The following is a 26,238-nucleotide window of genomic DNA, read 5'->3' on the forward strand; positions in this document are numbered from 1 at the left end:
ACACGTTTTGATTCACGTTTCGTTTTCCAGTTGTGATTCCTCACCAATTGACGAAGACGTGCTATGGCTTCAACAAGTTTCTTCCAGTTTGAGAATTTCTCATATCTGTGAGAATCTAGCTTTTCATGTTTGTGTACAACACTGGTAACACATGAGGTCACTTCTGTCAACAGTTCTGTGCTATTTTCCTCGTCTTCGCTAAACTCTGTGTGTTGATCTTTCTCAGGGAGTTGAGACGGACCTTGAAGCCATGAACTGTTTCCAACTAAGTTGGCTGAAATTGATCTTGTTGCACAATCTGAGGGATTTAAATCTGTTGCAACATAATTCCACTGTTGTGAAGATGACAATTTTCTGATTTTGGCTACTCTATTGGATACATAAACAGAAAATCTTCTGGTCTTGTTAGAAATATACCCAAGTACAATTCTGCTGTCTGTGAAATAACTGACAGATGTCAATGGAATGTTTAAGCACTCACACACAAAATTCCCAATTTCTACCCCTAGCACGGCTGCGCTCAATTCCAAACGAGGAATGGTGTGTCCATGGGTCGGAGCGACCTTCGTCTTGCCTAACAAAAATCCCATCTGTCTTTTTCCAGTCTTCTCACCCGCCATCAGATAAGATACAGCCGCAATAGCCTTTTCGGATGCATCACAGTATACACATACTTCTTTCTTCTCATATTTTTGAAGAGACATCGGCAAGAACTTCCGAGGAATCTGTAACTGCTCGAGTAACCTCAAAGAATCTCTCCAGTTCTCCCATTCCTGTCGAAGTTCCTCGGGCAACATGTCATCCCATTCCAATTTCTGTGATATGAGCTCCCTGAGGAGAATCTTTCCTTTGATAATTACAGGGGCGACGAAACCCATTGGGTCATACAGGCTATTGATGGTTGAGAGCACTCCACGTTTAGTGTAAGGTTTTGCCTCATCTGACACTCTAAATGTAAATGTGTCAGATTTCACATCCCAGGACATCCCCAGGCTACGCTGTAAAGGGAATGTGTTTTCCTCAAAGTTCAAGTCTTTGAAATCTTTAGCAAGATCCTCAGATTGGAATGCTTCCACAACTTGTGAGCTGTTGGATGTAATTTTGTGAAGTCTTAGGTTTCCAAACTCTTGCAAGGTTTGCTGTGTTCTCTTCACAAGATCTACAGCCTGGTCTGCATTTGGCGTAGACGTGAGTCCGTCATCAACATAGAAATCTTTCTTGACAAACTGTTCAACATCTTCTCCAAAAGTATTTTTTCCAGTTTCTACTGTTTTTCGAAGCCCATAAGTGGCAATAGCTGGAGATGGGCTGTTTCCAAACACATGCACCGTCATTCGGTATTCGATCAGCTCTCTGTTGGGGTCATTGTCTTTGTACCACAAAAATCTGAAGTAATTTCGATGTTCCTCTCGGACTTGAAAGCAGTAAAACATCTGCTGGATGTCTCCCATTACTGCCACATCATGTTTTCTGAATCGGATAAGAATGTCCAGCAAACTATTTGTCATATCTGGTCCTTGCAACAGAACGTTGTTTAATGACACTCCGTTGTACTGAGCCGAGGAATCAAATACGACTCGCACTTGATTCGGTTTTTTGGGGTGATATACGCCAAATAATGGTAGATACCAACATTCTTCTCCGGATTTTAGAGGAGGGGCAATTTCTGCATGCTTGTTTTCAAATATCTTTTCCATGAAATCCAGCATATGTTTCTTTTTCACTGCATCCTTTGTGATACTACGGTCCAATGTGTTGGCTCGTTTGATAGCCTGAGGTTTGTTGTTAGGAAGGAGTGGTCTTGGGGACTTGAAGGGAAGTGGTGCGACCCAGTTTCCACTTGTGCCTCTATACATTTCCTGGTCCATGATTTGAAGAAATTCGTGATCTTCGACAGATAATCCAGGTTTGTCATCATTTTTGGTGACCTCAAATACTGTCCTTCCTAACATCTCTTCAGGCGACAGAATATCCTGTGAAATATTTATTTTCAGATCAAACGAGTTCGGACACGGCTTGAAAAGAGACGTGCGTCCATTTTTCAAGAGGTATGTCTTCTTAACATTCACAATGTCAGGTTCGTGCACCTTGCCTATGCAACTTTCACCAATGATCACCCAACCTAAAGGTAGCTTTTGAGCATATGGGGTTTTGCCTTGTCCAATGCGGTGGTCATAGACATGGTGTGCCTGAATCAAGTCTCTACCAATGAGCAATAGAATGTCAGCAGATTCATCAACTGGGGGAATGTTATCTGCAATGTCGACGAGGTGAGGATAATGCAAAGCTACATCAGGGGTGGGTATCTCATCCCTCTGATTAGGAACTGAATTGCACTCTATGACCGTTGGAAGATCAAAACTGACCCCGCTGTCTACTGATTCAACTACAAAACCACTGCCTCTCCTTCCTGAAGTCTCCACTACACCTGCACATGAGGAAAGTGTATAACGCACTTTATCACTGTCAATGTTGAATATCTCAAAGAACTTTGATCGTGCCAAGCTTGAGTTACTTTGGTCATCAAGTAACGAATACATCTTCACTGATAATTCAGGTTGGCCCTTTGGATACACATTCACCAGGACTGTTTTGGCACAAGATTTACCACTGAATGCTTCCCCACATATCTGTGTACATTTGGAGGAAACAGGATCTCTTATCCCACCTTTAACTATTGTCTGATCCTTCTCCCCGCTATTGTCATCCATCAGTCTATCACTCTGGACAGGGGGAGGATAGTCTATGTGCAGGGCTGTTGCATGTCTAGGGTCATTGCACACAGAACATTTTCCTGGCTGTTTACACATCCTGGCAATGTGTGTTGTTGCCATGCAACATCTGTAGCAAAGTCGATGTCTTTTGATAAACTCCTTCCTCTCTTCAATAGTTTTTTCTCGAAAAGCCTTGCATTCATTTAAAGAATGTTTCGTCTTGTGCAAGGGGCACAAAGCTACTTCTTCTGTACTATTTTCTTTCTGCGACTGTTGAACTTCTGTCTTCCTTGACGAGATTGCAGGCTTTATTGTTTTCTGTGTCAGGTAGGGTTTTTCTTTCTGGAGTGAAACACTCTGGCCTGACTCATACACAAAACTCGGATCATTTCTGACCTTGCTTGACTCCTGCACAAACTCGACAAAAATTGCGAAAGGTGGAAAAGAGACACTGTGGCGTTCTTTATACCTGAATGCTTGAGTCGTCCATCTTTCTTGTAGAGAATACGGCAACTTGTGTACAATCGGATTCACCCCTGTGGATGAATCAAAGTAAGCAAGCATTGAGCTATACTTCTCACAGCTCTTTACTGATTCTATCTCACAAAGTAAATCTGCAAGTTCATAAAGTCTCTTGTTATCTCTGTTTGTCAACTTCGGAAAGTTGGTCAACCTAGATTTAAGAGATGCTTCCACCATCTCAGGTGACCCATATCGCTCATCAAGTCTTTGCCACAATCTTTCAAGTCCCTTCTGGGGGTCCTGAGCATTAGATGCTCTTAGACTTAGGGCGTGTTTTGTTGATTCTGGACCCAACCATTTTACTAATAAGTCCAGTTCCTCCATGTGTGTTACTCTCAATTCGCCCATCACACTCTGAAATGCATACTTCCAAATACTGTATGATTCTGGCTGGTCATTGTAATATCGCAGTCTAGACAGCAGCAAATCTTTCTTTAAAAGAAAGTGTGAAAAGTCTTCAGCTTGACACTCTTGAGTACTTACAAATGGTGCAGCTGACTGAAAAACTGGAGCATTTGGGTCAAGTGGTCTATTCCTTGGTCTAGTACTAGCTTGACGATCAAGCAGTGACTCTGCACCAGCACGGTCACGTTGTGTCCGATTGTTCTGATCTTGTGACATTTGTCTAAGCTGTGATACATACACTCGTGTCCGTTCCTGTGAATTTTCAGCAGGTAACTGAATACTTGACTTCTGTACATCACTCGAAACTGAGGTGGCACGTAAAGCGTTAACTTCTGCCTCAGCTTGTGCAGCTTCCTTTCGTTGCTGTAAGAGTTTGCACTCTGCTTGGAGTTCAGCTTTCTTCCTTATGGCCTGAGCTGCGGTTACTTGCTGTTGTTCGTCAATCAATGCTTGCTGCCTAAGAATGTCTGCCTCTTTTACTGCAAACTCAACAGCTGCCTTTGCAGCTTCAGCCTTTGCAAGTGTTTTAGCAAGGAGTGAACTACCTGTTGACGAATGAGAATCAGATCCTTTTGACTTACTCTCCGATTTCGTTTTGCTAGTCCGATGTGAGAACTTTTCCAATGCTTCTTGAATACAGCTGTCAACGTGTTTAGCAGCACTGTCCACTGATAACCTCAAGCTGTACACTTTCAGATTGTGAGAATCTAAATCTTGCTTACTCTCTTCTGTACCTGTCCTGGACAAATAAGCAGCAAGTTCATTTGCAAGTTCTTGAAACTCAGCAAAGGATTTGGTTAGCTCTTTCTCACAAATTCTTAATAATATGAGGTCACCATAACATGCATTGCTATTGTCAATTTGAAGTTGAACATCTTTCCATAATGTTTCAAGTTTAATACTGAGCTCTTGTCTGGTCGATTCATAAAGAATTTGTCCCTTTTCAGTCAATATCCTCTTGCGTTTCTCATCTTCGACATCACTTTGTTCATCGGCTTTGCCTTTAAGGGTGTCTACACTCTGTTCCATAACTGTAGTTTCCATCCGTCTTCAGCAGTTGTCGAAGTCCTTTTACTGTACTGTCTTCCCCAAACGTGGTTTAGGTTCTAGCAGTCATCAGTTTACCGATCCAACACTGAGGCACAGTCTTGTAAAATATTGGACAAAATTGAGTTTCAAGATTTATAAGTTTATTACTTCTGCGCACGCCAGTGTGCATGGATGCATTTGGTAAAAGGCTACAACAAAACAAAACAAAAGAATTAACCCTTATGCAATAAGGAAAACACACATGTACGTGGGTACTTATACGACCTTGTGGTGGACTTCATATGAGTCCGAATCAGCCTAGCATGGCATTAATACTGAAAGAAGCGCCAGAGCAATCATTAGGCTTCAATAGACATCTATAAAAAAACTATCTGGTGATTTTAAGTGCGCATCATAAAATTTACACGTGGTTCCTGATGCTACATTACACTAGAATTTCCACATACTGAATACACACAAAATTTAACATAAGTTACATCCAAAACATATCTAAAAGGTTCTTAACGATATAATTCATAAACTTACACTATGGATGGCTGAAGTTCGACTTGATATAGCATGCAATGCCAAAAACCAATGTGGGGAACCCACGGACCAATGTCACTGTTGCGACCGACGAACGTTCTAAAACTAGCACTTCCGGTCCTAAGCGAAGCGCATGATTGAGAACCAGTGGAATAAAAAATCACTGTTACTTGTAACGGCACAAGTAGCTTCAAAAAGCAGAGTTGCGCCACTGAAAGCTGTCAGTATACCCAGATTAGAGTTAATGGCAGCGATTCTAGGGCTACGATTGGCACTGAATATCACGGAAGCACTTGATGTTGACTTGAAACAGGTGATATTCTGGTCAGACAACATGAACGTGTTATGCTGGATTAGAAACAACAGCAGAATTTTCAAACCTTTCACAAGTCCTTCACAGTGGAGACATACTCCAACAGAAGGAAATCCTGCTGACTTGATTAGTCGAGGAGCAACAGTTCAACAGTTGGTAGCTAGTTCATTGTGGTGGTCAGGTCCCTCTTATTTAATAAGAGATGAAACTGAATGGCCAGAAACTAAGCTGAAATCTATCAAGGTAGATGAGCAAAGAGAGGTGAAACAGAAACAGAATTCTATCTGCAAGTTTTGTTTCGGTGCCCTGTGAGTCATGGCGACTAGAACCCTCCAGATTCTCCTCATGGAGAAGACTCACGCTTATTGTGAAGCATTATCATGACGAAGGTAAGCATGTTGCTGGAACGAACCAAACATTAGCTTCACTTTCAACAAGGTACTGGATTATCTCTGGTAGAGAAGCGATTCGGTCATGGGAAAGGAAATGTTCACGGTGCCTATTGAATAAGGCAAGGCCAGTTCAACCAGTTATGGCTCCTTGGCCGAAAATGAGAATGGGAGTTTCACTTTGAGCCTTTACACAAACTGGGGTAGATTATGCTGGGCCATTCATGACCATTCAGGGTCGAGGTAAACATCGACAGAAGCGTTACCTCTGTCTGTTTACATGCTTGTCGACCAGAGCCGTTCATTTGGAAATGGCCTATGGATTGGATACGGACTCTTTTCTAAATGCCTTTTATCGGATGATTAACAGAAGAGGTCTTCCTGAGTTGGTAGTATCTGATAATGGTACCAACTTCGTAGGTTCGGTCAAGGAATTGAAGGAGTTGTTCCTACTCCTTGATGAGGATGCAGTGAGACGTTCACTTGCAAACAAAGGCATCAAATGGCATTTCAATCCTCCTCATGCATCACATTTTGGAGGGGTGTTTGAATCCATGATAAAAGCTGCTAAGCGTGCCATTTTTTCAATCCTTAGTGCCGGTGATGTCACAGATGAAGAGTTGATGACGGCTTTCACTGGAGCAGAGGCTCTTATCAACTCTCGTCCGTTGACGTACCAATCTGCTCATCCACAAGACAGTACACCTCTCACGCCAAATCACTTCTTACATGGCCAGATTGGTGGCGTGTTCGCACCTGACACAGCAAATCCACGCAAACGGTGGAGAAGAATTCAAGAATTGGTTCGTCACTTTTGGCACCGGTGGATGAGAGAATGGCTACCAAGCCTCAACACCAGAAGAAAATGGCACACTCCTCAGAGGGATTTACAAGTTGGAGATGTTGTCTTAGTAATATCTCCCAACACGCCTCGTGGAAACTGGCAACTTGGCAGAATATTGAAGGTCTATCCAGGAAAAGATGGCCATGTTCGTGTCGTTGATATTAAGACAAGACAGTCAGTAGTGAAAAGACCAGCAAACAAAGTATGTCCACTGGAATGGGCTTCTTTGAGTGAAACAAATGGTCTTTATTACCTTTCAGGATAATAGTTTTCAATCTATGATTGACAGATGTCAATCATGGAAGGGGGTATGGTTTGAAGACATGCCAAAGAGGGAACAGATAGCGGAAACGCATCTTCCTTCGCGGAAAAAAGTATTGCATAGCACAGGCTTCCCGAGCATGTGCGGAGCAAGGAGATTGCAATTGCTTGAGTTATCGTCACTTTTCACTTCAGATGTAGTCGCGATAGGACGTACATTTGTAACTTTAGTTTGATAGTTCAGTTCGATGTGACGCAAGTTAGTCACTTTAGTTTGAGATGTCGTCGCCATAGGACGAACATCTGTCACTTTGGTTAATAGTTAAAATTCCACTGCACAACAACACCTTCATACACAACTTTTCCCTGTGCCGCAATACAATGGAGTTCTCTCCCTTGTCAAACTGAGCGTGAGGCCGAGCTTTTACTCGGCACTACTAATGTAAACAATGAACTTTTATCAGTAAAATATGCATTGTTAGAACACAAATAATCATAAAGGTTAGTGGGTGCATTTTGTTCCGTTTAGCGTACATAACAAGTACCGCAATACCCCAAGGTTGCAGGCTATTTACTGTAAATAGTGTTTACAGACATACATGTGAGTGATCACTGGAACTGAAGCACAGTGGTAAGTCTGGTGTTGGAGCTGGCAGACATACCTCTGATATGATGAGAGTCTAAACCAGCTAGTCCCTCTCCGGGCAGCACATACTTCCAGCATCTTACATGTAAGCACTGACCACACTAAACATAAGGCTGATTTACTACGTGGGACCCAGCTAACTGTGTCATTGTTCTCTGACATTGTGGATCATTGTTAATTCCATAATCCACCGCACTGACTGGTCAAGACTCGGTTATTTTCAGACTACTGTGATCTAGCTGGAGTGAGAGAAAAATAATATGTCTAATGAAGTGTCATAAAATCACCCAATCTTTACACTTCAAAAAACATGGGACGTAATGCAATAATTATAAAAATAATGCAGAGGATCCCTCCTCACCATCACCATGTTTTGGTTCAGCCACGCCCTGCACGTGTACCCTGGAGACACAATCAGTAGCCTAGTTGTTAACGTTACATGGCCCGACTCTCACTGAAACAGCATTTCAGATATCTTTATGTTCTTCCTTAAACTTTCTTTCTATGTCTACTACTATTATGGATTGGCATTTTTATCAAGTGGAGCCGATACCAGTCAGACTTTGGTTTAGTTTAGAGTATTCAGACTAGTACTGACTAGGCTATAGCAGTGGCGATCAGTACTCAGTTTTGCTCACCTCGATGGAGCTTTCCTTGTCGCACGTGGTCTTGGATCAACGGGCAGAACCCCGACCTGTCGCCCGATTGTATTTGTCAAAGATCCAGCAACCCGTGCTTTCAAGTTCTTATTCATGGTAGTATCATCTTTGAAAACACATTCCGAGTTTACAGTAATCGTTTTTGTTTACGCGGTGCTAGGAAGCCATCTTGGAATTCCAACAAGGGATATAACTCTACCAGGAGTAATTCAGACCGCTAAAAGTGTATCTTGTGTTTACTCAAGTAATTGTCAAATAGGCGAAACAGACGATAGTGATAGATATTTGTTAATTCTGAAATCGATACAGAGATAAAGATTGTTTTAATTCATGTTACTTCTACATTATAGAGTAAGGGTAAACCATTCATGTATACAGTTCATGAAACAGTATTAATATTGTCATCCGTTGTACTTCAACCATATTTGTCAGTAACACAAAATATAAATAATGGCAATATATGAACATCTTCCCGAGGCAAGGGAGTTAACTCACTACAAAAATCCAGTTGCCCCTTACATTTCAACCAGATGCATAACACAAAACACAATTAATAATGACATCTGAAGGGAGACAGTTAAACGGTAAAATGGGTTTTTTTTTAACAAACACACAAGAATTATCCTTCACAGTAAACTGGGTATAACACTGTCTCCACCTCGAGTGTCGCGGCATGTAGAGTGTCGCGGCATGTTGAACAATGATACCAGTCAGTGATGCAGTTATCTCCAGGTAGGGCGACATTGCTCTCTGAGTCGCAGACAGTATGTCTAACCATCAGTGTTGTTATCTAATTCGTGCAGATTGCGCGGTGCTGAACACCAGCCAGTCCAACAGTGTTTGTTTGTTTGTTTGTTGTTTAACGCCGCACTCAGCAATATTCCAGCTATATGACGGCGGTCTTTAAATAATCCTGTCTGGACCAGACAGTTCAGTGATTGACATGCATCAACCAAGTCAGCGAGCCTATCCTCCCGATGCCGTTAGTCGCCTCTGGGTAAGAGTAGTCACCTTAAAATTACAGCAAGACCTCTTCTACCCCGGATCTTCACGGCTCCAGTCCAGCAGTGACTGAGTGAAGTGCGGACGCGACTACATTCGGGGCACACAGTTCCCTCACGGTTCCGCGCCGGTTCCAGTATTAGCATACTCATAAATATTGACAAAAGATATACAGTACGTATTTGATTATCTGTTAAACCTTCTTGTACATTAGTTGAAGGAAAGCCGAGACTACTTCTATTCACCCACATATCCTAGCAGCGCCGGAACGAAGCCAAGTCAGCCAAGCCAACACTGACACAGGCTATCACACTAGAGAGGTATTCGGTTTGGCAAGTCGTTGTGCAAGAGCAAGAGCTTTATTCTTTCTGTTTTTTTTATATTGTCATTGTCGTAAAAGGCTTCGTGAACACTTGGACTGTAAACATAGTGTCCATGTATTCCATGAAACCAATGGCTGCGACACTTGCACCAGTAACAATACTGACTTTAGTTTTCCTTCGAGGGACCGATAGCATACAACAGATGGGGAGATCCCTGACCACAGCTGTAACCAGTCCAACTGTGATGACTGAGTGCGGTCTAGTCAAGGGGAGTCTGGAACAAGGCGTCAACGTGTTTAAAGGAATTCCCTACGCAGAACCGCCTGTAAACCAGAACCGGTGGAAGGCCCCAGCACCTATCAGCAACGTCACGGGCACCTGCTGGTCGGGAACCTATGACGCCACTACATTCGGGGAACAGTGTGTGCAGCCACTTAGCTTTGATAATTACAACCAATCGCATGGAAGTGAAGACTGTCTATATCTCAACGTCTGGTCGCCATCTTTAGACGTAAGTGACAGCCTGCCTGTCATGGTGTGGTTCCACGGCGGCGATCTCGTGTTTGGTAATGGCAGTATAAGTGGATACTCGCCGAATCCAGAGCTAGCCAAGGATTTACAATTTGTGTTCGTCAGCATGAACTATCGACTCGGACCATTGGGGTTTATGACCCTTGACCTCCTCAGCAAGGCATCAGACACGGGGACATCTGGGAACTACGGTTTCATGGACCAGATTCAGGTCTTGAAGTGGATTCAGTCTAATATCAGGAATTTTGGGGGTGACCCAAACAAGGTAAATTCTGTGACTGAAGATATGATTCCCACCCGGTTAACTGGTATGTAATGACCCGAATATCTCAGTTCACTTTGGCAATTAGCAACAAGGTTCTTGTATTCCAGGTTACCCTGTTTGGCCACAGCTCCGGTGGCACCAGTGTCTTCGGTCTTTTAGCTTCCCTCCCAGCAAAAGGACTGTTCCATCGCGCATGGGTAATGAGTGCTTCCGCCATCCTGAACAAGACGTCATCAGAGGCGTCACGTGATAATCTAGAAGTCCTGAAGACTTCCGGTTGCACGGACATTCAGTGCCTCCTAGGTCTAAGCGTTGAAGATGTGATGCAGGCTAGCCCTTGGAAAGTCTACCCAACGTGGGCTATGATGGACAATACAGACCTCCCCTCTAGAAGGGTGTTTGATGGTGCTCTGGCTGTTGTTGATGGTATGTGGATGCCTAGTGAAGATGTCTGCTTCTCTCTCTATTCAACATTAGGTCTGCACCCACCGTCCCCCCCCCCCCCCCACCCTCCAACCCCCTCCCCTCTCTCTCTCCATTCCACATCAGGTCTGCATCCCACCCCACCCCCTCTCCATTCCACATTAGGTCTGCACCCCACCCTACCCCCTCTCCATTCCACATTAGGTCTGCACCCCACCCACCCCCCTCTCCATTCCACAAAAGCCCTGTTTCTCTCTCTCCATTCCACAAAAGCCCTGTTTCTCTCTCTCCATTCCACAAAAGCCCTGTCTCCCTCTCTCCATTCCACATTAACCCTGTCTCCCTCCCACATTAGCCGTCTCTCCCTCTCTCCATTCCACATTATCCCTGTCTCCCTCTCTCCATTCCACATTAGCCCTGTCTCCCTCTCTCTATTCCACATTAACCCTGTCTGCCTCTCTCCATTCCACATTAGCCCTGTCTCCCTCCCTCTATTCCACATTAGCCCTGTCTCCCTCTCTCCATTCCACATTAGCCCTGTCTCCCTCTCTCCATTCCACATTAGCCCTGTCTCCCTCCCTCTATTCCACATTAGCCCTGTCTCCCTCTCTCCATTCCACATTAGCCCTGTCTCCCTCCCACATTAGCCCTGTCTCCCTCTCTCCATTCCACATTAGCCCTGTCTCCCTCTCTCCATTCCACATTATCCCTGTCTGCCTCTATCTATTCCACATTAGCCCTGTCTCCCTCTCTCCATTCCACATTAGCCATATCTCCCTCTGTCCATTCCACATTAGCCCTGTATTCCTCTCTATTCCACATTAGGCTTGTGCCCCTCTCTCTATTCCACATTAGCCATATCTCCCTCTCTCCATTCCACATTAGCCCTGTCTTCCTCTGTATTCCACATTAGGTTTGTGCCCCTCTCTCTATTCCACATTAGCCCTGTCTTCCTCTGTAATCCACATTAGGTTTGTGCCCCTCTCTCTATTCCACATTAGCCATATCTCCCTCTGTCCATTCCACATTAGCCCTGTATTCCTCTCTATTCCACCTTAGGCTTTCCGCCCTTCTCTCTATTCCACATTAGCCACATCTCCCTCTCTCCATTCCACATTAGCCCTGTCTTCCTTTCTATTCCACATTAGGTTTGTGCCCCTCTCCCCACTGAATGCATGATACATAATGCGTTTGTTTCACTGATACGACTCAGCTAGTTCCGTGATATGTTGTAAGTTATTATACACCCATCGTACAGACCACACCTGCCAACACCATCACCTCAACGTGGATAGACCAAGAAGTCACGTCATTCTTCCTTTGTCATTGCAGGTCACGTGATCCCCCTCGCACCTCTAACGGCCTGGCAGAAAGGCCAGGGGAACGATGTCCCCGTCATCTTCAGTAAGTATAACATGGCAGCGGGGTAGCCTAGTTGAAGCGTTCTCTCGTCACACCGATGACTCGGGTTCGATTCCCCATGGGTGCAATGTGTTAAACCCATTTATGATGTTCCCCGCCGTGATATTGATAAAAGCGACGTAAAACTATACGCACTCATACTCAGTAGACCCGTGAAAATCCGGGTACAGAATAGGTCTTCAGCCAGCCATGCTTTCCGTTAGTGGCAACTCTGCTTGTCGTAAGAGGCGACTTGCGGGATCGGGTGGTCAGGCTCGATGACTTGGTTGATGCATGTCGATGCTCATGATATCAATCACTGTATTGTCTAATCCAGACAGGATTGTTTAAAGACCGCCGTCATATAGCTGGAATATTGCTGGGTGTTGCGTTAAACAACAAACATACTCAGCAAGTATAACAGAGGAAAACGTCGCGTCTTCAACTAAGTCCCGAGGAGTCCGCTTCCTCTCTGTTTCCTCATTTGTGAGCGACTCAGAGGTGGATGGACTGAACACGTCTTCGCCACCTGTCAACTATCTTGTAATCCTGGCTTCCATGTGTCCAACGCTATCACCTATCAGCGCCAAGTAACTGTTAGCTTCCCTTGTTAAGTTTCCACCTTTATTATCTTATTACTTTTGTTGTATATATATATGTTCTCTGCTTTATATAATTTATTTACCTGACGAAGGAGTAAGTACATACTCCAAAACGTTGTGTACCTCATAATATAGAAGTTGACATCCATGAATTCTCTTCCCCAACTCTCGGGGCGGTCGGGTAGCCTAGTGGTTAAAGCGTTCGCTCGTCACGCGGAAGACCCGGGTTCGAATCCCGACATGGGTACAATGTGTGAAGCCCATTTTTGGTGTCCCCCGCCGTGATATTGCTGGAATATTGCTAAAAGCGGCGTAAAACCAAACTCACTCACTCACTCCCTCACTCACTCCTCAACTCTCTTTTACTTCTTTACGATCAGGAGCTGTGGGGTAGCCTTGTGGTTAAAACGTTCGCTCGTCACGCGGAAGACCCGGGTTCGAATCCCGACATGGGTACAATGTGTGAAGCCCATTTTTGGTGTCCCCCGCCGTGATATTGCTGGAATATTGCTAAAAGCGGCGTAAAACCAAACTCACTCACTCACTCCCTCACTCACTCCTCAACTCTCTTTTACTTCTTTACGATCAGGAGCTGTGGGGTAGCCTTGTGGTTAAAACGTTCGCTCGTCACGCCGAAGACCCGGGTTCGATTCCCCATATGGGTACACTGTGTGAAGCCCATTTCTGGTATACCCCACCATGACATTGCTGGAATATTGCTAAAAGCGGTGTTTAACCATACTCACTCACTCTTTACGATCATAAACTGAACAACAAAAGTTCCTGTGACATTGAATAAGATTTAATACAAAGTTATGTTTTTTACCAAATCTGAAACAATTTCGGTTTGCAACAGATAAAAGACTCCTGTGAGTGTTCAAATGGTTTAATTTGCCATACTGAATTCAGAAAATGCGTGATTTCATAAAAATAACATGAACATGCCAAAATGTCAATTTACAAATCAATAGCGTGTATGTCCACCTCTGGTTGCAATGCAAGCAACACATCTTCGTCTCATGGAATGTGCCTGGCGTCGCACAAAATCCTGTGGGATATCTGTCCGTATCTGCTGAAGCATGTTTCGAAGTTCCGGGAGTGTCAGTGAAACACGTGGTTGACGTCGAAGGCGCCGATCCATCTCATCCCACATGTGCTCGATTGGTGAGAGATCAGGGGAGCGAGCCGGCCAGGGGATGGCATTCACGTTGTTTTGTTGAAGAGTATCCTGAACAAGTCGAGCAATATGAGGCCGGGCGTTGTCATGTTGAAAGGTAATGCCTGGGCCATGACGACACAAAAACGGTAGAACAACAGGGCCGATGATCCCTCTACCACTATCAAACGGGTCCTCAGTCTTGCTGTAATTCCACCCCATAACATAACGCTGCCGCCCCCGAACCGATCTTCTTCCATGATTGACGTAACGTTCACCTCGACGTCGATACACTCGAATCCGTCCATCGCTGTGGCTGAGGTGAAAACGAGACTCGTCAGTGAATAGAACTTGTCCCCACTGCATGGCCGTTCAGCGTAGACGCTGTTTGCACGACTGTAGACGTGTTTGACGGTGGTTTCCTGTCAAAATGGGACGTCTTCTGGCGACAATCCCTGCACATCTGACGCGACACCGTACGGTTTGTGAAGATATTCGTCGAAGGCCAGGGATGCTTCTTGCAGTCATTCGAATCCAGTTGTCTTGTCGATTATTGGTTACGCGTGGCCTGCCACTCCGAGGATGGTCTCCTCGCCAACGTTGCCATAAACACCAAATGGTGTTTCTGTGGACGTTAAATTGTCTTGCAACATCACGTAGACTGGATCCTGCTTCAAGCATACCAATGGCTCGCAGACGCTCATTTTCGGACAAGCGTGGCATTTCGTAATGTTGAATAATTGCGTAATTTTGTTGTTTTTCTGAGTGGTTGTTGTCAGCACGATGCTAAACAATGCATATGGAATCCCGTTAACGCACCTATTTATACCCATTCTTGGGTAGTGCAATGCATGGGGCTTGCATAAAAGTCAACTTCTGCATGGAAAGCATGCTTTTCTGTAGCAGTTGCGTTTTTGTGACTTGATTCCATACATGTACTACAATATTGAAAACCAAACTTTACTTGTTTGAAAAATACACTAAAATATTGGTGTCACAGGAACTTTTGTTGTTGAGTATACATCACTGAGTTCCATGCACAAACAGTGGAATCAGGAGGAATATGTTTGATTTAGCCATCTTTTCCTCGGTTACCATTGCAGGTACCACTGGTCAAGAAGTGGACAGGTGGACAACGCCGGACATAGCCTCGTGGACATGGGACCAGTACAGGTCAGCCATCAGACAAAAACTCGCCTCGTTTGGGAGTCAGATCCCCTACAGATTGTTGGAGCTCTACCCTGAATCACATAATACCACACCAGAGCTCCAATACTCGGAGATGACCTCGGACCTGCGTGTCACGTGTCCAATTGACGTAGTAGCCGATGTTGCCGACAGCTATTTCAAGTCGTTCACCTACAGATGCGTGGTCACACAGTGGCCCTCTCAGCCTGTCCCAGGACACGGTAGATATTCCTATCACGGATGGGACTCCACAGCTTTTTTCGGAACAATAGATAAATTGATTCCCAAACCTTCCCAGTCTGACCTGGACTTCACTGCCAACTTACGTCGAGAAATATCCGCCTTTGTAAAGACCGGTGAACCAGCCTCCACGACGTGGAAACCGATGAAGATCAGCACAGCCCTGCTGGGGTCGACAACGACGGTGACCAAGTTCTACCACCGAGACCAGTGCACCTTCCTGCTCCGGAACGGCTTCTTCTCCTACGGCTGGATCAACTGACCACCAAGGTCAAGGCTGTAACAATCCAATGTAATGATTGATCATGTTTCCTGGATAACTAATCATTGACCTACGCCTTGATTTACATTCGGACCACAGCATGTCAAAATACACGACTCTCTATACAACCCTTGGGACAACTTCTCTGCACATGACAAATTTAGAGTTTCAGGTTTCCCTTTCCGTTCCATTGGTATAATAAATTACCCTGTAAATATGCTTCGTTCCTTTACCTACAACCACCAACATAATGTCAGTATGCTATTCCTTGGCAGTAGAGTGTGGCGGGATATCACAAGATATCTTACCATATAGACTTCACATCTGTACAAAACCTCCTCCAAATATGTTTGATCCATGCGAGTGAGGTTCATCTATGTCGAAGTGAACACCCAAAGCTACTGTCTTGTGTAATCTTGTACTGTTCATCTGTGAAACAAACTAAGTAGCCATAGCATGTTCATCTGTGAAAGTAAAAAAGTAACCATCGCATGTTCATCTGTGAAACTAAGTAACCATAGAATGTTCATCTGTGAAACTAAGTAACCATAGCATGTTCATCTGTGAAACTAAGTAACCATAGCATGATCATCTGTGAAAGTAAAAAAGTAACCATCGCATGTTCATCTGTCAAAAACTAAGTAACCATAGCATGTTCATCTGTGAAACTAAGTAACCATAGCATGTTCATCTGAGAGACTAAGCAAATAACAATAGCGTGTTCATCTGTGAAAGTAAAAAAGTAGCCATAGCATGTTCATCTGTGAAAGTAAAAAAGTAGCCATTGCATTTTCATCTGTGAAACTTAGTAACCATAGCATGTTCATCTGTGAAACTAAGTAACCATAGCATGTTCATCTGAGAGACTAAGTAGCCATAGCATGTTCATCTGTGAAACCAACAAGTAACCATAGCATGATCATCTGTGAAAGTGAAAACGTAACCATAGCATGTTCATCTGTGAAAGTAAAAAAGTAGCCATAGCATGTTCATCTGTCAAAAACTAAGTAACCATAGCATGTTCATCTGTGAAACTAAGTAACCATAGCATGTTCATCTGAGAGACTAAGCAAATAACAATAGCGTGTTCATCTGTGAAAGTAAAAAAGTAGCCATAGCATGTTCATCTGTGAAAGTAAAAAAGTAGCCATTGCATTTTCATCTGTGAAACTTAGTAACCATAGCATGTTCATCTGTGAAACTAAGTAACCATAGCTTGTTCATTTGTGAAACTAAGTAACCATAGCATGTTCATCTGTGAAACTAAGTAGCCATAGCATGTTCATCTGTGAAACTAAGTAACCATAGCATGATCATCTGTGAAAGTAAAATAGTAACCATAGCATGTTCATCTGTGAAAGTAAAAAAGTAACCATCGCATGTTCATCTGTGAAAGTAAAAAAGTAACCATAGAATGTTCATCTGTGAAACTAAGTAACCATAGCATGATCATCTGTGAAAGTAAAAAAGTAACCATAGCATGTTCATCTGTGAAAGTAAAAAAGTAACCATAGCATGTTCATCTGTGAAACCAACAAGTAGCCATAGCATGTTCATCTGTGAAACCAACAAGTAGCCATAGCATGTTCATCTGTGAAACCAACAAGTAGCCATAGCATGTTCATCTGTGAAACCAACAAGTAGCCACAGCATGTTCATCTGTGAAACCAACAAGTAGCCATAGCATGTTCATCTGTGAAACCAACAAGTAGCCATAGCATGTTCATCTGTGAAACTAACTAAGTAATGTTCATCTAGTTCGCATGTGAGGCAAGGTAAACACAAAGATGTTTGATAATCTACGTAAACAGACTAGTCTCGGCCAAGTTTGTGTCTCGGCCATATAACGCTGTTACTCCTGGGTTCACCTACTGCGGCATGCCACGACAGGGCGACGTTGTCACTGGATCCCCAACTACCACGACAGCGACAGCGTGTAAGTTTAGCAACATAACTCCCGTAGAAGGATCTCCTTATTTGTTGTGTTTAAAACGAGCACCCCGCGGCATGCCCTGGTTTCACACATGTACACATGATATGTGATGTCGTCACAAGGTGGGTAAACATCTACATTCATTTTAGTCTCGACTGCAAGGGAACTCAGGCGACATCAATCGTCTACAGTGTCCTGTAGTGAAGGTAGGTGGTGTTCTTTGATGCTCGTGTTGCGGTATAATTCATTCTACAGTCGACTAAAACTTGATGAAATTGAAGTTATAAGAATCGATAGTGTAAAATTGACTTTGTATTTATGAACATATGTTTATATGACAATGCGGGGCGGTTTGGTAGTCTAGTAGCTAAAGCTGTCGGCTCGTCACGTCGATCACCCGGGTTGGATTCACCACATGGGTACAATGTGTGAAGCCCATTTCCGGTGTCCCTGCCGTGATATTGCTGGAATATTGCTAAAAGCGGTTTACAACAATACTCACTCGATCACTATATGACAATGCACGTGATGCTAGCTCTTGGGGTTCTTGCAGCATCACGTTGACGACAGATGAATAATGGAATCAAGATGATGTTGGTGCATCTGACTCTGTTTACGTTGATGGTCGCCCCATCTGCAGGGGGTCTAACGCAACACAGGGCATCCGTGACCACAGCTGTAACCAGTCCAACTGTGATGACTGAGTGCGGTCTAGTCAAGGGGAGTCTGGAACAAGGCGTCAACGTGTTTAAAGGAATTCCCTACGCAGAACCGCCTGTAAACCAGAACCGGTGGAAGGCCCCAGCACCTCTCAGCAACGTCACGGGCACCTGCTGGTCGGGAACCTATGGCGCGACTACATTCGGGGCACAGTGTGCACAACCCATAAATAGTACAGATTTTATACATTGGGTTGGAAAAGAAGATTGTCTATATCTCAATGTCTGGTCGCCATCCTCAGACGTAAGTGACTGCCTGCCTGTCATGGCGTGGGTTCACGGCGGCGATCTCGTGTATGGTAATGGCAGCGTGCCCGGGTACTCGCCGAGTCCCGAGCTAGCCAAGGATTTACAATTTGTGTTCGTCAGCGTGAACTATCGACTCGGACCATTGGGGTTTATGACACTTGACCTCCTCAGCAAGGCATCGGACACAGGGACATCTGGGAACTACGGTTTCATTGACCAGATTCAGGTCTTGAAGTGGATTCAGTCTAATATCAGGAATTTTGGGGGCGTCCCAAACAAGGTTAATCTTTCCATGATTCACGAAACTGATTCTCATAACATGTCAAGTGCGTATTTAAATATAATGACATACCCGATCATCCCTATCAAAAGCTATGTGGAACATATAAAAATACGTATTACAATTAAATACACGTGACCTGAAACGGTCCCTCTGGTGATATCGTTTGGACCTATGTTTCCTTTCAGGTCACACTGTTTGGACAAAGCTCCGGGGGCACCAGCATTTATGCTCTTTTGGCTTTCCCCCTCGCAGTGGGACTATTCCATCGCTCATGGGTAATGAGTGCTTCTGCTGTTCTCAACAAGACGTCGTCGGATGCGTCAAGTGACAATCAGGTGTTCCAGATAGCTTCCGGATGCGCGGACATTCAATGCCTTCAAGGTCTAAGCGTGGAGAAGATATTCAAAGCCAGTCCCTGGACAGTCTACCCAAACTGGGCGATGTCCGACCTTTCTGACCTGCCCGTTAAAGGCGGATTTGACGGTGCTCTGGCTGTCGTTGACGGTAAATATATACAGTACTGGTCGAGGGTATGCACGTATACTTCTGCACATATACACATATTAACATATGTAATATAGCTACGCGATGAATCGCAAAGAACAAGGGAGAACGAATGTATGAGGAATTCAGGGATCTATGTATCGTAGCTGAATTTTAAATATACGTGCTGTAATTGGCGTGAAACGTGATTTTGTAAACACTATCCAATATGGCGGAAAGTTCAGTTTCCCAAATGGTGACATTTACGATGTACCTAATTTTCAGAGGTCGTTTTCAGTAATTTTGCTTTGTCTAAAATGACAATTGATGATATCACAGAACAGGGAATTTCCAACAGTATTCAAAACTGTGACGTGAATCTTTGTGAGTGATATATTTTGAATTCTACTCGACTTGAACACGGGTTGAAGAGGAGGGACATATATATGTCCCTCTGGCATCCTGGGGGTTAACTACACATATACACATTCGCCTGGTTGACTCCCTAAAATGGCTCCAGTTTATAACAATTCCAGATGATATGTCCGCTAAAACGACAGAAATCTTACATACGATCACAAGACTGTTCCTATATTCCCGGGGCAAGGGAGTTAATTAACTATAAAAGTCAAGTTTCCACCCTTGCCGAACTTACAGTTTGGCTGGACTAACAAGTCCTTCCTTCAATGCATAGTCCAATCAAAATCGCGTGACGAACTAGACACCCGGTTCGTAAACTCTACGGATTTCAACAGATTTCGGTCGACTGTACTCTTATGCTCAAAGTAATAAATACTTCCCCTTTTACATAGAAACGATTTACAACATCCAAACGTATTTTGGGGCAGTGGGGTAGCCCAGTGGTTAAAGTGTTCGCTCAGCTCGCCAAGGCGCGGATTCTGTTCCCTACATGTGTACAATATGTGAAGCCCCTTTCATGTGTCCCCTGCCGTGATATTGATGAAATATACCGAACCAAATTCAAAACTTCACAATCCTAAAATTTTAACATTTTGACCAGTTATCATTGTGGGCCCTTATTGTGTATTTAAACAGTAATGGCCACGTATTGTCTTCAGATAACACCCGTTTTTGTGCAGGTGAATCGATCAAAACCATGTACACAGCACTATAGTGGCAAAAGTGGTTTTTCACGTGCAACTGGTCACGTGGCCATAATACCGCACGTGTTTTCAGCCATACCTGCCATAGCAGTCATTAACAAAAAAAAGAAAAACACAAGAAAACAAAAGTCTTTACGGCCATTGTCATGCTACGCCTTTCAAATGTGCAACAAGAACGTGCCATCGGCATGTTGCAGACGGGAACGTCCGTAGCTTAAGTCGCAAGGACGATGGGTTGTAGTCTGCGGACTGTTTATGATATACAGACGCGTCTACAGCAAACGGGTACCACCGCTGATCGCCCTCGGTCAGGTCGACCACGGCCAGGTCGACTACGTGTGACGTCACATGCAGAGGATCGTCAGATTGTCTTACGTCACCTCCGTAACTGATTTTTGACGGCCACATCAACCAGAAATGAACTGTTTAGGGGTAGACTGAGAACTGCTCACCTTCAAGCACGACGGCCATACTGCGGGCCGATTCTGACTCAATTACACAGACGTCAACGTCAATTGTGGGCACGGCGACACTTACGATGGACTCAGAGGAATTGGAATCAAGTCGTCTTCAGTGATGAATCCCGATTTAATCTTCGATTTGCTGATGGTAGGGCGAGTGTGTGCAGGCGCCGTCATGAACGTTACGCCTAGTGTTGTGTACAGGAAGTTGACAGATTTCGAGGCGGAAGTGTCATGGTGTGGGGTGCTTTCTGTGGCAATTCACGTTCCAGGCTTCTTGTCATCCGTGGCAACCTGAATGCTGCAGCTTACAGCGAACAGGTACTGGCACCAGAACTTCTGCCTTTTATGGCAGCACATGGACCCGGTTTGATCTTCCAACATGACAATGCCAGACCCCACACTGCAATTTTGACAAGGAATTTCCTTCAGAATGCGGGAGTCAACGTCATGGACTGGCCGTCAAGGTCTCCCGACCTCAATCCCATCGAACACGTCTGCGATGTTCTTGGCAGAAGTCTGCGCACTCTCCAGAACCAACCACAGAATTTGCAAGATCTTGGCACCATTTTGCAGCAACAATGGCGTCGTCTTCCCAATCATGTGTTCACAAGCATCACAAGGTCCATGCGGAGGCGTTGTGTGGCAGATGTCAACGCACATGGTGGCCATACACGCTACTGAACTTGTGTGCCATCAGATTCTCGTGCTTGGGACTTATGATTTAAACAGTTTTATGTTGATGTTATTACCGAATACCGTAGGTGCTTGGAACAAATTATGGTTACCACCGTTAATTAAAATCCGTCTTTGGACATTAATGATTAAAAATTACCTTCTCTGATACATTTGTCCGTTGTATATCATATATGGGATTACTTTTAAAAATGTGAAGTTTTTAATTTGACTCAGTATATTGATAAAAGAGGCGAAAAAAATTACTCTTTTACCAGATGTACACTTACATGTGGGAGTTGTCCACCCTTGCAGCCTACTGGCGAATGTGACACGATGGTTATGTCACGTGACATGTTTATGTTGTAGGTCACGTGATCCCTCATTCACCAATAGATGCTTCGTAACAAGGACAGGGTACAGGTGTGCCTGTTATCTTCAGTGAGTTTGGTTTGTTTGTTTGTTTGTTTGTTTGCTTGTTTTTTAACACCGTACTAAGCTGACGGCGTCTATAAATATTCGAGTTAGGTCTGGGCCAGTCAATCCAGCGATTGACATCATATGTGCATCATATGGGATACGATGACATGCATCAACCTCGTCAGCGAGCCTGACCACCCGATCCCGTTAGTCACCTTTTACGACAAGCATGGGTTGCTGAAGACCTGATCTGTTAAGCGAGTACAGCGTTTGTACATACAGTCTACTTTCAACACCTTAACCCCGGACTGTTTGTCCTAAACACCCTATTGCTTTACACAAGGGCCGAGCAAGAGGATCACGTGGTCAGTCAGCTTGACTTGGCTGGGTGGTTGCTGGTATCGAACCCTGAGCACGTTGGTCATCATGTCAACCACAAGTTTGACTGGCCCTAACACCTCGTGCAATCACTCACTTTAGATATCATTTGGTCGCTCACTCGTTCCATATCAAATGTGTCTGGCGAGTAATGTGAAATGTATTAACGAGTTTATTTGTTATGCCATGTCGAGAAACTATTTCTAGTACTATGGTACATCTTAACGATGTTACCTGTAAAAGGTGCTGTGTGTCATGTAACACTGAGAGTATTTGCGGCAGGTACTGTGGCTCAAGAGGCAGACAAATACCATCTAAACATGACCACGTGGGACGAATACGGGTCAGAGGTCACGCGGCAATTGGCCTCGTTTGGAAGTGACATTCCAAACAAACTACTGCAACTTTACCCGGAATCACAATACATCACACCTAAACTTCAGCTGTCGAACTTGATCTCTGACCTGCGTGTCACGTGTCCAATTGACGTAGTAGCCGATGTTACCAACAGCTATTTCAAGTCGTTCACCTACAGATGCGTGGTCACGCAGTGGCCCTCTCAGAATGTGGAGAGTTTGGAAGATATGCCTTCCACGGATGGGACGCTTTAGCCTTTTTCGGAACAATAAATAAATTGATCCCCAAACCTTCCCAGTCTGACCTGGACTTCACTGCCAACTTACGTCGAGAAATATCCGCCTTTGTAAAGACCGGTGAACCAGCCTCCACGACGTGGAAACCGACGAAGATCAGCACAGCCCTGCTGGGGTCGACAACGAATGTGACCAAGTTCTACCACCGAGACCAGTGCACCTTCCTGCTCCGGAACGGCTTCTTCTCCTACGCCTGGATCAACTGACCACCAAGGTCAAGGCTGTAACAATCCAATATAATGATTTACTACAACGTCATATTAATAGAGGTTATCACGCTTGTGTGTTTGGGGATAGGAAATCTCCTGTATTCGGAATAAACATTGTATTTAGCGAGCCTTGGTAAGTGATGTGTCAGTCGGACAGTGACAATGGCCAATGTATATAGTTCCAACTGAAACCTGTTTCTTATACAGTGGCGTGACTACATATATGCAAAACAAAAATTGCCTACACAAATTGTTCCAACTTGCCTTTCTTGTCTGTCCACTAGAGTAAGTACCCTTTATCAAAGGGAAGCTACTCTAAGCCTGGTCTATGAGACGTCACGGCCAGAGTCGGAAGTAGTTGACAGTCGGCCTCTCCTGTTATAACGTTACGAAATCCAGTCTCATATGTACACACAGCGACAAAACGGCCAAAGAGTCCAAGCCGCAGAGGTCTACATGACTTCACAAGCACCGATATGGAAACTGATACCGCTTGGCACAGGACCATGTAACTAATAGTAATAACAAACAAACTGGCACACTTCGACCTCGTCTACGAGGTTTTTTTTAGTTTGTTTATTATAAATATTAGTTACATGGTCCTGTACGCTTGGCTAGTGTTCTCGCAAAATTGTTTCACAATTCATATCTCCAAAGTTGCCAAAACTAGTAAAATGCTTTAGCGACGTCACAGTTAGACAATGATTTTCAGTACATTAGACTTTTGATAATGATAGCAATTATCTCAGAAGTTTCTCCAGATTCCCGATAGTTAATTCGGACTCGATCGCCGAATGACAAGGGCGACGCCATGTCACTTTCCAACCCAACTTCCTGGCTTTTGTGAGATTCCTTTAGTTCTGCCTTGTAGTTGAGAAAGCGAATGACGTCGCGCGATTTGTTTATGAATGAAAAAAGTAGTTCCGGTGTGACAGAGGTCACGGTTATCCAATCAAAACGAATAAAACGACATACGTGTGACGTACGGATATAGTATCTTACAACCTGTATCTTCACCACGTGGGTAAAACATGATAAATAGCACACTCCGGCGCCGTGGTGACTTACCATAACACCACTGACACAGGCACACTCCGGCGCCGTGGTGACTTACCATAACACCACCGACACAGGCACTCTCCGGCACCGTGATGACTTACCATAACACCACTGACACAGGCACACTCCGGCGCCGTGGTGACTTACCATAACACCACCGACACAGGCACTCTCCGGCACCGTGATGACTTACCATAACACCACCGACACAGGCACTCTCCGGCGCAGTGGTGACTTACCATAACACCACCGACACAGGCACTCTCCGGCACCGTGATGACTTACCATAACACCACTGACACAGGCACACTCCGGCGCCGTGGTGACTTACCATAACACCACTGACACAGGCACACTCCGGCGCCGTGGTGACTCACCATAACACCACTGACACAGGCACACTCCGGCGCAGTGGTGACTAAGCATAACACCACTGACACAGGCACACTCCGGCGCCGTGGTGACTTACCATAACACCACCGACACAGGCACACTCCGGCGCAGTGGTGACTCACCATAACACCACTGACACAGGCACACTCCGGCGCCGTGGTGACTCAGCATAACACCACCGACACAGGCACACTCCGGCGCCGTGATGACTCAGCATAACACCACTGACACAGGCACACTACGGCGCCGTGGTGACTTACCATAACACCACTGACACAGGCACTCTCCGGCGCCGTGATGACTCAGCATAACACCACTGACACAGGCACTCTCCGGCACCGTGATGACTTACCATAACACCACCGACACAGGCACTCTCCGGCACCGTGATGACTTACCATAACACCACCGACACAGGCACTCTCCGGCACCGTGATGACTTACCATAACACCACTGACACAGGCACACTCCGGCGCCGTGATGACTCAGCATAACACCACTGACACAGGCACACTACGGCGCCGTGGTGACTTACCATAACACCACTGACACAGGCACTCTCCGGCGCCGTGATGACTCAGCATAACACCACTGACACAGGCACACAACGGCGCCGTGGTGACTTACCATAACACCACCGACACAGGCTAATTTGCACATCAAGTGACCGGACTTTTCTCTTGTATGTAAACAAACGCGCTTTTTCAGAAATCAGAATAGAACAGACTGATGGAAGTATTTGGGGGTGCCTTATGTATTTGCATAATAATATAGATATGCTACAACTGCGACAGTGAGTTGCATGAAAATACATATTTACATATCAAAGTGACCGTATCGCTAGCTCTCCGTACGGCTTCGATGACAGCACGTGGAACCGTACAACCAATGTAAACATAGAATAACTACTCAAATGGAAATAGTTTTTCATGATTTAGGATATTTTCTCATTGAGAGTTAACTATTCTATGAAATATGTTTATCTAGATATGTAGACTTGTCAAAAATGAAACAGATGAATAACATATGCAATATCTTGAATGGACTGTGTAAGATGGCGGTGACGTGTGACAGAGGTAAAGCTGGTCGCATGGAACTCTTGGTAGGAGCGTGGATAAATATACACATGCACAAAAGTTAAGCGCAACCCACCATATTTGTGAGCTGTTACTTTTGGCACTTAATGATAACTATTATAACGAGATGTACGATTGTTATAAGCCGTATGTGTAAACCTCATGTGATGCAAAAGTTGTTCCAAAGTTTATCTTGTGTTCCAAAAGAACATGAGCAGAATGGAATTTTACCGAAGACCAGAAATTGAAGGATTAGAAAACACTGAAAAACTTTTTTTGTCATGTAACTGTCATGATATCAGCAGACCATATCAGGTGTCACATAGTCACCCTAGGGAGTGCAGAGTCTATTGCAAGACAGAAACGTCAGTAACGTGTGTATGACCACAGCTTCAAGTCCA

The 26,238-nt window shown here is 44.5% G+C and overlaps 3 protein-coding genes and 1 pseudogene across 3 annotated transcripts in view; 2 read left to right on the forward strand and 2 right to left on the reverse strand.

Annotated features, from left to right (window-relative positions):
* Positions 1-8,486, reverse strand: part of LOC139469349 (protein phosphatase 1 regulatory subunit 7-like) — a 47,527-nt gene extending 39,041 nt beyond the window's left edge. Inside the window, exon 1 of the mRNA XM_071251499.1 lies at positions 8,308-8,486. Coding sequence (XP_071107600.1) covers positions 8,308-8,423 — 116 coding nt within the window. The 5' untranslated portion in view covers positions 8,424-8,486. The remainder of the gene's footprint in view (positions 1-8,307) is intronic.
* Positions 167-5,390, reverse strand: LOC139468822 (uncharacterized). Its single transcript, XM_071250962.1, has 3 exons — positions 5,217-5,390; positions 675-4,879; positions 167-241 (listed from the first exon to the last, which is right to left on the reverse strand). The coding sequence occupies exons 2-3, from the start codon at positions 4,683-4,685 to the stop codon at positions 167-169; spliced, it is 4,086 nt and encodes a 1,361-aa protein (XP_071107063.1). The 5' UTR covers positions 4,686-4,879; positions 5,217-5,390.
* Positions 8,487-10,185: 1,699 nt separating the features above from the next.
* On the forward strand, positions 10,186-15,721 carry LOC139469353 (neurotactin-like). The gene is made up of 4 exons (XM_071251505.1): positions 10,186-10,449; positions 10,557-10,875; positions 12,205-12,276; positions 15,135-15,721. The coding sequence occupies exons 1-4, from the start codon at positions 10,186-10,188 to the stop codon at positions 15,719-15,721; spliced, it is 1,242 nt and encodes a 413-aa protein (XP_071107606.1).
* Positions 15,722-18,224: 2,503 nt separating this feature from the next.
* LOC139469350 (para-nitrobenzyl esterase-like) lies at positions 18,225-23,305 on the forward strand (annotated as a pseudogene).
* The last annotated feature ends 2,933 nt before the right edge of the window (positions 23,306-26,238 follow it).

This window comes from Haliotis cracherodii, unplaced genomic scaffold (assembly GCF_022045235.1).
Source record: "Haliotis cracherodii isolate W230 unplaced genomic scaffold, xgHalCrac1.p SCAF_2, whole genome shotgun sequence".
Classification (NCBI taxonomy): domain Eukaryota; kingdom Metazoa; phylum Mollusca; class Gastropoda; order Lepetellida; family Haliotidae; genus Haliotis; species Haliotis cracherodii.